The sequence below is a fragment of the Pan troglodytes genome, chromosome X (assembly GCF_028858775.2).
Source record: "Pan troglodytes isolate AG18354 chromosome X, NHGRI_mPanTro3-v2.0_pri, whole genome shotgun sequence".
NCBI lineage: Eukaryota > Metazoa > Chordata > Mammalia > Primates > Hominidae > Pan > Pan troglodytes.
This window is the reverse complement of record NC_072421.2, coordinates 126,963,465-126,977,602: the sequence shown is the minus strand read 5'-3', so window position 1 is coordinate 126,977,602 and position 14,138 is coordinate 126,963,465. Positions and strand designations below refer to the sequence as shown.

At 38.7% G+C, this 14,138-nt stretch overlaps 1 protein-coding gene and 1 non-coding gene across 11 annotated transcripts in view; one reads left to right on the top strand and one right to left on the bottom strand.

The window, feature by feature from the left end:
- The first annotated feature begins 1,183 nt into the window (after nucleotides 1–1,183).
- SMARCA1 (SWI/SNF related, matrix associated, actin dependent regulator of chromatin, subfamily a, member 1) overlaps nucleotides 1,184–14,138 on the top strand; it is a 76,928-nt gene continuing 63,973 nt past the window's right edge. For 4 of the 10 annotated variants that reach the window (XM_016943754.3, XM_054676863.2, XM_063804260.1 and 1 more), the window contains exons 1-6: nucleotides 1,301–1,688; nucleotides 6,468–6,554; nucleotides 8,408–8,574; nucleotides 8,911–9,011; nucleotides 9,118–9,218; nucleotides 12,919–13,098. In XM_016943754.3, coding sequence (XP_016799243.1) covers nucleotides 1,515–1,688; nucleotides 6,468–6,554; nucleotides 8,408–8,574; nucleotides 8,911–9,011; nucleotides 9,118–9,218; nucleotides 12,919–13,098 — 810 coding nt within the window. In that variant the 5' untranslated portion in view covers nucleotides 1,301–1,514. Of the gene's footprint in view, nucleotides 1,689–6,467; nucleotides 6,555–8,407; nucleotides 8,575–8,910; nucleotides 9,012–9,117; nucleotides 9,219–12,918; nucleotides 13,099–14,138 lie in introns of all 10 variants that reach the window. The other 6 variants (XM_063804258.1, XM_063804257.1, XM_054676864.2 and 3 more) reach the window with 4 other exon arrangements.
- On the bottom strand, nucleotides 6,268–6,339 carry LOC112207223 (small nucleolar RNA SNORD112). Its single transcript, XR_002941675.1, has one exon. It is a non-coding gene; the product is annotated as a small nucleolar RNA SNORD112 (small nucleolar RNA).

The following is a 14,138-nucleotide window of genomic DNA, read 5'->3' as shown; positions in this document are numbered from 1 at the left end:
AACATGGTGAAAAATAAATCCTCCACTGTTGCTGTCCTTAAGGGTCCTTCTCAAGACAGGGTATTTAGGGTGTCCATTGCCTCAAGTATTTATCATTTCTATGTGTTGGGAACATTTCATGTCCTCTCTTCTAGCTATTTCGAAATATACAGTGCATTGTTTGTTCAGTAGAGTCACCCTACTCTACTTTGAACATTATAACTTATTCCTTCCATCTAACTGTATATTTGTACTCATTAACTGACCTCTCTTCATTGATCCGCCTCAACCCCACACACCCTTCCCAGACTTCTGGTACCTATCATTCTACTCTCTACCTCCATGAGATCAACTTTTTAGCTCCCACATATGAGTGAGAACATGTGATATTTGTCTTTCTGTGCCTGGCTTATTTTGTGCAACGTAATAAACATCAGTTTCATTTATGTTGCTGCAAATGACATTTCATTCTTTTTTATGGCCACATAGTATTCCATTGTGTATACAGACCACATTTTCCTTAACCATTCACCTGCTGATGGACACTGATTGATTCTGTATCAGGAAATGATTTTATATCCATGATCATTCATATTATGTGTTGTATTATTACCAAATAATAATGGAGGTGCAAATAGAACCTGTGCCAAAAAATCACAGTAATTCATTTCAATTACTAATATTGAGTGCCTACCACATGTTGCCCCAGGTTCGGTGGGTAACCTTGTCCCCTAGGAATTTAAAAATGCAGTGGTGAAGGTAAGAGAAGTGTTCCTGCACATTGGCTACCTGAGAGGTACCAGAGGTGAAAATAGAGCAAATATACGTAAAACTTGAGAGTCAGACTTTGCTTTGTAAGTGAATGTGTTTGCAGCTGCAATCAAGAGATTCAAGGAGTGCTTCTCTTTGTGCAGAATTTAGGAAGGTGGAAACAGCACCGCTAATCCTACCTCTTTAGGGATCCGGGAAAGGGCAGTCCCAGAGGGGTTCCGCGCTTTGCAAATGGTGAAAAAGACCTTCTACAGTACAGTTAGGAGCAGAGGAAAAGTTCTTTGTGCAAGAAGGGGAGAGCGCCCCGAGGTACAAAGAGCAGATTTAAGGGAAAGAGGATTCGTTCTGCACGCATCTGCGAGGGGAGCTCAGGCTCACTGTTGGGGGCGTGTGGGAAAGGAGATTTTCAGGGGGCCGCGAGTTGTGGGTTCCCGCCTCCACCCCTGTCCGCGCCCCACACTCAGGCAACAGTTGGTCGTGCGGGGCCGGCCCGGGCTCTGGGTGGGGAAGGGGAGTCTCGCGATCGTTGAGGGGGGGTGGAGGAAGGGGGGAGAGTGACGGGGGGAGGCCATGACGTAGGGTGGGTGGACGGAAGTGGGGCAGGGTTGAGGGTTATTTAAAGAAGGGGGGGCCTGAGCGAAGGGGTTGGAAGCGGAGTGATTCCCCACCCCTGCTCCATCTAGCTCTTTCCAGTGCAGCCACTGCCGCCGCCCAGGAGCCCTCGTCCCCTGCCTTGTTCCCCTACTCGTTCCCGCTCCCACGGCATGGAGCAGGACACTGCCGCAGTGGCAGCCACCGTGGCAGCCGCGGATGCGACCGCCACTATCGTGGTCATAGAGGACGAGCAGCCGGGGCCGTCCACCTCTCAGGAGGAGGGAGCGGCCGCCGCGGCCACCGAAGCCACCGCGGCCACGGAGAAGGGCGAGAAGAAGAAGGAGGTAAATAGGAAGGGGGTGTGTGTGTGGTGGACAAATCCTGTGCCTGGCCCCTCTGAGGGGCCCAAACCCTGACCTTTCGGCGCCGACAGGTACCCGCGGAGCTTTGCGGGGCTAGGGGCGGCGGGTGCGGGGGTCGGCGGCGGAACCGCCTGGCGTTCGCTCCCCTCCCCCTTTCCTTCTCGCCGCCTGGAGGACGGGGGCGGGGCTGGGCGCGGGCGGGAGCGGCGCGGGGTGGAGGGGTGCCCGCTCTCCCGGGGCCTGGGGGCTCCGGAGCCCCTCGACAGCCCCCGACCCCCTCCACCTTCCCGGAACTCGGGTAACGGGGTGGGGGATGGGGCTGTGCAGGAAAAAGCCTCCGCCTCTCCCTCTCCTCTCGCTCGCTCCCTCTCCCCCCCCCTTCCCGTCGGCCTCTGCCTGGGAAATCTGGGCCCTTCAATCCCACACTCGCGCTAAAGGGGTTTTGCTGGGGCTTTTTTTGTAATTTGAATTTCAAGGTGCTGGTGGTTGCTGGGTGGAGGGTGACAGGGAAGACATTTCTTTCTTTCATTGGCAATGTCGGTCTTTTGGATAGCAGGAAAAAAACCATCCCTTGTTCGTTTGAACCCCGCCTGCCGAGGTGGGGGTGTCACCCCGAGGAAAGGAGCTCTCTGCGTCGTACCCCCCCGCCCCCCCAAACTGAGGAACCGTGGACGCTGGCTTAGGAAAATTTCCAACATCTGCACCCTCACCCTCTTCTGCCCCGCCCCCGACGGTATAGGGTTTCACTCCAGGGCCACCCCAATGGTCCCTCAATCCGGCCCCAAGCTTTCCAGGCTTCCGCCTCCCTCTCCTAGTGGGCGCTGCTGGCTCCTGGACACACACAGGTTTTTTTTTTTTTTTTTTTCTCCTTTAATTTTTAAAAAACTCAGCGTCGCCAAGATGAGCTGCTTCTAACGTAAGGGAACCGCTCTGACACATATTAAAGCCAATCCAGAAAATATGTATTATCTCCATAAGGCACATTTCGTGTGGCCCGAGACATGCAAATAAAACTATAAAACGTTGAAAAATTGACATAAAAATAGGATGGGGCATAAGCATTTTTGATGTATGATAAAATTGCATAACTAATCGTTTATGGGTGGATTTTTTCCTATTTACGAGTAGTCATATCGCAATTTTAAAAAGGTGGGTAATTATGCTTTAGAGATCTCAAGTGGCTTTGTCTGAATCATTATATGATACTATACGACCAAATGAAAAGCTTTTGAGGAAAATGAACACCTTTCGCCTTAAATGAGAAGAGTAATTTTAAATTTAGCAGTTGCTTCTGTGACATATTTTACTATTACAAGGTTGACTAAACAGAAGGACAATTGTAGTGCTAAATGAAAACCGTAGAAAACATACACATTGTAAGATCTACGCGGTACTTGGATTAGTAAGACAATATTGTTGGTTAAAAGTGGGTGTAATACCAAGCATCAATATAAATCAAATGTTGTGAAATTCGGAAATGTCTGTGTGCCTTTTATTCCCTGGACTGGGCAAATGTGAGTGCCAAACTGCCTTTTGTATGGCAGGAGAGGTTGTCGAATTTCCAGATTGTATAAATTTTTGAATTTTGTATAAAATTTTGTATTGTGAAAAAACGGGAGACCAATAAAAAAACTATATAATATAAACACTGAGTTGATGCCTACATATTTGTCAACTCTTGCCTCATTAGAAATTGCCCTACCAGTACTTCATTTGTCCACCCAGGACAAGGAAATGAGGTGCTGTATGTCAGGAACTTCCTGGATATCCATTTTTATTTTTAATTTTTCCTTAAAAAATGAAATACATTGCATACTACCTTGACACTTTAAATTGCATACTGAAAGTGCAGATTAACCTCTTCTTCATGGCCATCAGTTAGTGTACTTTGACAGTGACACAAGGGCACCTGAAATCCCGCAGGTTGTTCCCTCTCAATTAAGTAACCACCTACCAGACTCTTGCAGTGTTGTGTTGATTTTTAAAAATAATTTTTCCGGCCGGGCGCGGTGGCTCGCGCCTGTAATCCTAGCACTTTGGGAGGCCGAGGCGGGTAGATCACTTGAGGTCAGGAGTTCGAAACCAGCCTGGCCAATATGGTGAAACCCCGTCTCTACTAAAAATACCAAAAAAAAAAAAAAATTAGCCAAGTGTGGTGGCAGGCACCTGTAATCCCAGCTACTTGGGAGGCTGAGGCAGGAGAATCGCTTGAACCCGGAAGGCTCAGGTTGCAGTGAGCCGAGATCACACCACTGCACTCCAACCTGAGCAACAGAGTGAGACTCCGTCTCAAAATAAATAAATAAATAAAAATTTTCTGTCTTCTTCTTTAATTGCCAGGCTGTTAGCGATCACTTTTTAAACACCTCTAGTTTCACCAGAAATAATATGTTAGTTTATGATAAAGATTATAGGTGTAACAAAACCATAAACTCATTTGAAAAAAACTGTAAAATACAAAAGTGTCAGTGATAAAACAGGGAGAGGGAAATAATGACACGTGCACACCAAGAATCAGTGATGCTACTGCAGTGGAAGACATTTTCGTCCTTGGTTTCTGCCGTGTCTTCTTGTAGAGTGCCTTCATCTAGTGATCTTTCCATGCCATTTACTGTTGCTTGTATTCTCGGTGACATGGGAAGCCAGATTTTCAAACTTGGTGGAATTGTCTACCAAATAAAAAGAAAATAGGTTTCTGAATGAGAGCGCTTTCATGATGAATACAGTAGATGAGAATTAGTGAATTGACCTGTGACATTTACCTACTCAAAGGTGTTTTTGCTTACTTTCTGGTTGTTGAATTTAGTTGGTTTAAGTGACGGTTGGATTACCCAACACTGTAGAAATTGGAGATGGTATCTTTGGTAATGAAAACGTCAAGAAAAAGGTCATGGTCTTTAAAACAAGCCATTTTGTTGACCTTGTGCTGCATTCTCATGGCACCTAGACTCAGATAACAAAATCCAAAGGAATTCATTAGAGTCTCTTAGTCACTTTTCATCTTTTCTTGTATGAAAAAAATGTAGTTTTGAGAATACACACACACACACACACACACACACACACACACACGAGAGAAGGTTTAGAAGGTAGGTATTTTAAAATTTGTTGTGGAAGATAGTGCCAATTAAGTAATTACCCACAGCTTTTAATAGCCCTGCTCAAGATTAGGAATTTTAATTAGCATATAATTAGATTTTGATGGTAGTCTACCGCAAGGTAAGCAAAAAAGTAATGGGTAAAATGTTTTTCTAGGATTAAAGCTTTAATTTTCTGTAAGTGTACTCCCACATTATTATATATATTTGTGCGTATGAGGCAAAGTAATTTTCATTGTTTTGATACTGGAAAACTGCACTTCATATAACCTTTCAAGGAATGAATGATAAACGTATGGATTTGATACCCAATTTTTCTTGTTGCTTTGAAAATAAATATGATTTATATTATATATGGCAGTCTGAAAGTGTGAGTTTGAGGGGCTCTTTAGCAGTTTTCTATTCTCATCCATCCAGGATTACATTCAAAACATTCCATATAGATGTGTACGTATCAGATGCTGTAAATCAAGATGGTTATTATTTGGGTTAGTGTAACTGAATGATATCTGATCAGTGCTACGAAGTAAGAGTCTGGACAAGGTCAAATTCCATAATCTCAGTTTGGATTTCCTCAAAATAGAAATTTTAGTAAATATTGGAAGACATAATGGGGGCCATATTTTTCTTATGTTTAAGGTCACATTCTGTTGATTTTTGACCTAAGTTTTCATAAATAGGTTGACAAAAGCCATGATAGTTTTCACGAACAAATTTGTGTTTTCTCTTATGCAAAGTATGTGTTAAAACTGAAATGCTCTCATCTTTGGTTCTGGTGGGTAGATTTGTGTTTTTATTATTTTATTTCTTGGTTTCTTATAGGGAAGGAGGCTTATTCTATATATGTATTTATATTTGCCAGTACAGGCTTGTCTTTACAAAGGATAGGGTGCATGAGATAACCCCGTTCCCCAGATAATCTCTGTATTAAGTTATTGATTGATGTTAGTTTTCGCTAAATTACAATTTAAAAATATCAAACATTAATAGTTAAGTAGCCTTGACAAATTGCTTCTACAAGATGTTTATGCAATATAAATAGTTTAAAGTAGTTTTCTTCCCAGTTAGAGAAAATTAACATAAGCCAAAAGTTTAAAACTGTACTATTATATTAAGTATATATGATCACATTGCATTACATAAAAAATTAAATATTCTTATAATACTATGAAAACAATTTTAAAAATATCGTTTTAGGAACAGAAACCACAGTTTTTTTTCTGAAAGTGTGGCGTATTTCCATGACATAAAGGAGTGTTTCTTAGAATTAATATTTACTTTCTTTGAATTATTTGGTTTGTGGTTGATATTAGCCTTTTCTAGATTTTAAAATCTCTTATTTAATGTTTACACATTTTCTTACACTATAAATTAAAGAATGGATGAGAAAGCTCAGTGTCTTGCCTTTTGGGTTTTATTCCAATTAATATTTCTTTGGCATTCACAATTTTTCAGATTTTTTTATTGGACCTCAGGTGTACAGAACTGGATTAATCATAAGCCTTGTTTTGTGACATGCTCTCATCATTGGTCCATACATGTCCCACATTGATTTATATATTTAGTTATGTAATTACTTTCCGCCTTCTTCTAATGAGAGCATTGACCAGTTTAAGAACCTTGCTTTGCAATTTGGTGACATTTATTTTCTTTGAAATTCTAGAAAAACGTTTCTTCATTTCAACTCAAACTTGCTGCTAAAGCGCCTAAATCTGAAAAGGAAATGGACCCAGAATATGAAGAGAAAATGGTAAATGTAGTGTTGGATAGGATAGTGAATGCTGTAATTAATTTTTATAGTTGAGATGTTAAAGATGAAAAAATACATGTATATATATAATGCATAGAGAATCATCGATTTTAGAATTGGAAAATAATATACAATCTATCACAATATTTTCTGTTGAATAAATTAACCTCCTCATTTTCAGATGAGGAAATAAAGGATCAGGGAAGCTATATGTCATAGTTAGGACTAGAAGTCACATCTCATTTTTGTTCGGTGCTCTCTGTCCCATAATAAAGTGCTTTAAGCTAGAAATATTTATTTATGAGGTGAAAATATCAGTGGTAATACCACTGTGGCTTTGTGACCTGAGAGAAATCCAGTCACAAAGCCAGATTGACGTATTTTTGTTTCTTTCTCCTTCTTTGGACATATGAATAAATGCTACACATTAATGAAATGTGTAATATGTCAATACACTTTAAAGGGAAGAATATTTGTCCAATGCATGAAGATATCACATATTTAAGCAGCATAATCTTAGTTATACTTACATATTGCTTGCTATAATACATTTAATTATTTAATTTTTAGTTACTAAAATACATATTTTAGCTTTAATTTTAACTATTATAACCTTGGATCTTTCAAGAATTTAACAGGTGGTTGAAATGGATTTTTTTTTCCTCTGAGGGGTTGTTTTTGCAGTAATATTATAAAAATAAGTATAGATGAAATATATTTTTTGGTTGTTGATAGCTATTTTATAAGACTTAATGTTTAAGGCCACATCTAATGTAGGTAGGCAATGTTTTAACAACTCTAAAAATAACATTCCAGTGAGGATAATATAAAATGGAAAGTTTTTGGCCTCCTTCCAGCTTGTAGTCTGAATTTATCTAACTCTTATGTTTATGTTAATGAACTCTTCTGTAAGTTTTCTGGGTTATTAATTATGCATCCTTCATTAGCAATCAAGTATTCTCTACTCTGTGGTTGGAAAGTGACTTTGAATAAATAAATAGTCTTTATTTTTTCCTTTATCTAGAATGATGTATATATCTTTTGATCTTTTAAGATTTTTTTAGTGAAACAAAGTTTTATTGCCTGTATATGGTACACGTTCCCTGACCTTTTACAATTTATTGAGAAATTAGAATACATATCAACTTTTAATAGTTAATAAACTATTTCACATATATGTGCATATGTTTATATATTTTTCCCAAATTCTGCTTACTTTGGGGAGAAAGTTTATACGCTACTAGCACAAAATACAGTTTTCTAGATCCCTGTGAGTGAAGAGAGGAATGTTTATTACATTACTATACCATGACATTGAAAATATTTTGAGACAAGATGATACTGTATTTTAAGATTTAAGTTATTTCTGGATACAACTTGGAAATTCTTAAGAGTTCAGTTTATGGTATATATATCATAGTTAATTTATATTTCAATATTTGGGATATGTTATATATTTGATGCTTAATTTTGTTACTATTTTATTTAATAAAATGATGTTTTGGAAAGAGGATTTGCTTTATGATTATGACTCTTTAAGAAGGGTATTTCTTATTGGGGAATTTACTGCCTGTCAGATCATTTTTCTTCCCTTCAAACTATTTGAAAATACATTTTCAAATTCTGCTGCTTATTAGCTGTGCAAGGTTGGGCAAATTACTTACCCTCTCTGTGCTTCAGTATCATGTAGTTACAATGGAGACGATACTTGTAATTACGGCATAGGTTTCTTAAGAGAATTGAATGGATTAATGTTTCAAGTGCTAAGAATGTTGTTCAAAGTAAGTATTTGTTAAATAACTTTGAAGGAATGAAAAGGAAAGTCCTTACTTTTCTTTTGTTTTGCAAATTAGAAAGCCGACCGAGCAAAGAGATTTGAATTTTTACTGAAGCAGACAGAACTTTTTGCACATTTCATTCAGCCTTCAGCACAGAAATCTCCAACATCTCCACTGAACATGAAATTGGGACGTCCCCGAATAAAGAAAGATGAAAAGCAGAGCTTAATTTCTGCTGGAGAGTATGTTGGCACCTCTCTCTCTACTTTCTTTCCTTTCTCCTACCTTTTCTTCCTCCTGTCCTCCCTTGATCCCTTCATGCACCCCTTCGCTCTTCATTGTTCAGTATACCTTCATGTGACAAAAAATATTGCCATTATAATTATGTTTTGAAGACAACTATATTTTTTTCTCACTAGAGGCTGATCAGTAAAAATGTAGGCTGGTTCTACTGATTTCTAAGCAAGACCTTGGACAACTCATTCTTTTTCTATAAAAGATAATAGCCATGTACACTGATTTAATTGATACCTTATCATTTAGGTCGAATATGAAGGGATTTCCTTTTTTAATTTCAGCTACCGCCATAGGCGCACAGAGCAAGAAGAAGATGAAGAGCTACTGTCCGAGAGTCGGAAAACATCTAATGTGTGTATTAGATTTGAGGTGTCACCTTCATGTAAGTACTTCATCACGTTGGTGAGTTCTTTTTCAATTTAGTTTTAGAAAAATTTTACTTGAGTATGTTAATGAAAGTATGAAATGTCCTTGCATTTTTTCACCAGATGTGAAAGGGGGGCCACTGAGAGATTATCAGATTCGAGGACTGAATTGGTTGATCTCTTTATATGAAAATGGAGTCAATGGCATTTTGGCTGATGAAATGGTAAGGAATTGGTAGCTAAAAACACATTCTCAGTTATCAATGATTTTTAGGTAAATTTGAAAAACCTGAGCTTACCTGCCCCCCTGATGCCTGGAGGCTTTTAAAAAGTTGTTATCATGTAAAAGGTATTTTGTAGTCTTAGAATTATTATTATTTTTTTGAGAGAGGATCTCTTTGTGTTTCCAGGCTTGAGTGCAGTGGTGCAATCTCGGCTCACTGTACCCTCGACTTCCTGGGTTCAAGCGATCCTCCTGCCTCAGCCTCCTGAGTAGCTGCGACTCCAGGCACGTGCCCACCACACTGGGCTAATTTTTATTTTTATTTTTAGTAGAGACAGGTCTCGCCACGTCACCCACACTGATTTTGAACTCCTGGGCTCAAGCAGTCCTTCCACCTCGACCTCCCGAAGTGTTGGGATTACAGGTGTGAGCCACAGCACCCAGCTAGAATTGTTTCGTTAAGTCACCGCTAGAACACAGACTTTCACAGGCCATAAAACTCTTACCGAGCTTTCCTCAAATGGTCCAAAAACCTTCTCTGTACTTTTGTTTTTGTTTGCATTTTGGCTTCCAGGAAGCACAGAGTCAAGATGGATGCCCAAATGATGCCTTTATGTAACTTTTTTTTTAAAATTTTTTGAGATGGAGTCTTGCTCTGTCACCCAGACTGGAGTGCATTGGCACGATCTCAGCTCACTGCCACCTCCACCTCCCAGGTTCAAGCAATTCTCTGTCTCAGTCTCCTGAATAGCTGGGGTTACAGGCGCCTGCCACCACGTCCGGCTAATTTTTTTGTATTTTTAGTAGAGATGGGGTTTCACCGTTTTGGCCAGGCTGGTCTTGAACTCCTGACCTTGTGATCCACCTGCCTCGGCCTCCCAGAGTGCTGGGATTACAGGTGTGAGCCACCCCCACCCTGGCCTTATGTAACCTTTAATGGTCTGCCCTGTGTGTCCTTCTGTCTTTTCCTGTTCTTTATCTACTTGTCTTTCTTACTTTCCTTGTCGTCTCTTTATTTCTATTTTGCCATTAATTTATGTTCCATGTTTTCATTGTAGGCTACCTGAAATCCTTTTGGGAATAAGGTGGGGTGTACAAACCAAACAATATGTAAATGACTGCCTGAATATATGCATGTGTGAATGATTATCAATATTTTGACTTGTGAACAATCAAAAAGTGCATAGGTGGAATAAGGAACGAATAAAGAGTAATGTTGAATCTTGATACAGTACAGTGCATGGTGGGGCTTTGGAAATCAGTGAAGGAGTTATAAATGTGTAAATAAAATAACTGAACAGGAAAAAGTAAGGCATATAAGATGCTAATTCATCAGCTAAAGGGGGAATATATGAAGGCTTTTTTTTTTTGAGATGGAGTCTCGCTCTGTCGCCCAGGCTGGAGTGCAGTGGCATGATCTCGGCTCACTGCAATCTCCTCCTTCTGGGTTCATGCCATTCTCCTGCCTCAGCTTCCCGAGTAGCTGGGACTACAGGCGCCCGCCACCGCGCCCAGCTAATTTTTTGTATTTTTTTAGTAGAGACGGGGTTTCACGATGGTCTCGATCTCCTGACCTCGTGATCCTCCCGCCTTGGCCTCCCAAAGTGCTGGGATTACAGGCGTGAGCCACTGTGCCTGGCCCCATATTTGTATTTTAAGACCAAATTAATAAAATGGGATTTAAGAGAGGGCAGAGAAAGTTCTAAATCCATATAACTCAATGATACTCATATTTATGTGACTCTGAAACCATACTTGTAATCACTATTATCCAGAAGAGCCACATGATGATACGTGCCCTATGGCGTCTAGTATAGTTGGTAGTCAGTCGCATAAGTACTCATCCCTGGTTGAGCAACTGTTAGGTGTGTGGCAGAGGATCCCTTAAAGCAAGGGTCTGTAGCTCCTTATATTTAGGTATTCTAGTTTGAAGACTGTTGTCAGCTCAGAGGGGGAGGAGCTTGGTTAATTGGACAATGGAAGGACCAGGATTATTTGCCCCAAGCAGCTCTTGGCTTCAGCCTGTCTAAACATGAAGGATCTGATCTTTAGTGATGAATTTGTGCTGATATCAGATATATGTATTATATATATAATATATAATATATAAATACATATAATATATACTTACTTTTTAAAATATATATATAATTTTTTTTTGAGATGGAGTTTTGCTCTTGTTGTCCAGGCTGGAGTGCAATGGCGTGATCTTGGCTTACTGCAACCTCCACCTCCCGGGTTCAAGCGGTTCTCCTCCCCCAGCCTCCCAGGTAGCTGGGATTACAGGCGCCCACCACCACGCCTGGCTAATTTTGTATTTTTAGTAGAGATGGGGTTTCACCATGTTGGTCAGGCTGTTCTCAAACTCCTGACTTCAGGTGATCCATCCACCTCGGTCTCCCAAAGTGCTGGGATTACAGGTGTGAGCCACTGCACCCAGCCGATACCAGATATGTTTTAATTACTAAAAAATAGACACTTTTAAGGAGTATAGAAAATTTGGAAAAAAATGAATAATTAAAATTAAGTTATAATTCTGCTACTTAGAAGTAACCACAGCTAACATTTTGGCATATTTCATTTTAGTCTTTTTCTTCTGGATGTACTTATTTTGTATAGTTGAAATCATATTGTATATATAATTTGGCATTCTGATTTATTTACATTCATACATATTTTCCATGTAATTAAGACATTTTCCGAACATAATTAATTATTGCATAATAATCCTTGGGAGGTACCATAATTTTATTCAACTTCTCTCTTATTGCTGTTCATTTGGATTGCCCGATGTGTAGTGTAAATAATGCCACTATAAGAACCTTGTAATTTAGTTTTTGTGCACCTCTCAGATTATTTCCGTAGGATTCCTAGAAGTAGAATTACTTGGTTAAGGAGTATAAACATTTTAAGGTTTTGATGTATAGTATTCATAAAAGTTGTCTCATTAAGTGACATATCAGATAGGATACAATAAAAAAATAGCTTTAAGCAGACATTTATAAAAAGAAGTATATATCTTGCTCAGAGATAAAACCGAAAGCAGTTTTAAGAGGCCAAAAAAGGACTTAGTTCCCTTTCTTATGGGTTAGGTATGGGTTCATAGATATTGAATATATTATTTTTTAAAAAGTCCTCTGGAGTTGGTGATCTCTCTCAGGTTCTTTCTGGCTGCAAAGTTCTGTTTTGTGGTTCCTAAGGTTCTTAAGGGTGTGAGATGCAAGTACAGAGCCACAAGCCCCTTGAGACACATAGTCTGAATATTTAATATCTGGGCTGTAATAATGTTAGGAACAATAGGAAAGAAAGACCAGTATCTAAGCAGGCTGGCAAAGGAAGCGGGTCTTTATAAAACAAACACACAGAAAATTCCTAACTTCAGAACAAGAAGAAAAATTATATAGTAGATTGCTTGCTCCTTTAGGAGGAAAATGTTCTAAATAGAAAGTTGCTTTGTTGAGCAACATTCTGACTGCAAGTTATTGGTTTCTGTTTGTGCTCACGGTAAGTACAATACTGAATTGGAATGATTTGGTTATCTTCTTTTAAAAAAGGTATTTGGTATTTTTACTTTTCATTGGTAGAAACATAATTGCCTTTGCGAGATAGTGGACAAAGATCTTTTGTTATGTTGTTCCTAACAAAATGTTTCCTTACAGAAAAAATGTTCATGGATTTTTTTCCTTGTGATGATAATGCAGGGCCTTGGGAAAACTTTACAAACAATTGCTTTGCTTGGTTACCTGAAACACTACCGAAATATTCCTGGACCTCACATGGTTTTAGTTCCAAAGTCTACTTTACACAACTGGATGAATGAATTTAAACGATGGGTCCCATCTCTCCGTGTCATTTGTTTTGTCGGAGACAAGGATGCCAGAGTAAGTGAGAAACAAGTGTAAAAAGGCAGTTAAGAATAACATCATTTCTGGAGTTTAGTTACATATTATTGCTGTTAAAAACATCTGAGTTGACTACTACTAAATAAGACTTAAGGTGTATGTACTCTAAGCTAGGCTCTGTTTTAAGTGCTTTGCATCTATTAATTTAATTCTCACAACACTCCCATGAGGTAGATATATCACCTATTAATAATAGACAATCCATTATTATGCTTCATCTACGTTTGCTTTAACTAGTTCATTAACCTAAGCATTTTTGAATTGTACTTTGAGTGACTTTTCATTAAAAACATCTTATTTTATTGACAGTATATCTTACCAGTGACTCTCATTTGTGCTATTTTGAAGCCAACAATATATAAATTTGCATTACTTAAAATTTTATATTTAAGTTTTTGACTTTTGACTTGGTGTACACACATGCATATGCATGTACACAACTGGAACCTCTTCTATATGTACAGAGAGCCTCGTGTTTTGTGTTTATGCATAGACGCAGCTTTCAGTTTTGGTGTTTGAATAGAAAAATACATGTCTGTATATATTCTCAGGTAATATTAGAAACTGGGCATTTTAGGGGGGTGTTTAAATCAGCCGTTTGTCAGTCTAGTAGGCTACAATCATTTTAGGACTGTAGAATTAATCTAAAAATAATATATTATGTAAAAATACTAAAACAGATAATCTGCTTAGAAAGCTTATTATTAAACTTTGTCTTTATTTGCCTCCAGAGAACACAGTTTAGAGATGTATTCAGTTTTCCATATTTAGATAGGTTATCTAAAGATATCCTCAAAAGAATGGTAGCGCAATGAATTACATAATTTTATCCTTATCATTTTGCTTGAAGAAAAATTACTTAAATTTATTTAAATTTAACTTATAAATAATTTAAATATTGAAATACTGAGCTCATAAGTTTACAATTACAGGCCAGATTCTTCCCTATGCCTAATATTTCCCTAAAGCAAATTAGTCACTTAGAACTCTTTCTGGTCACCATTGTTATCTAATGTAAT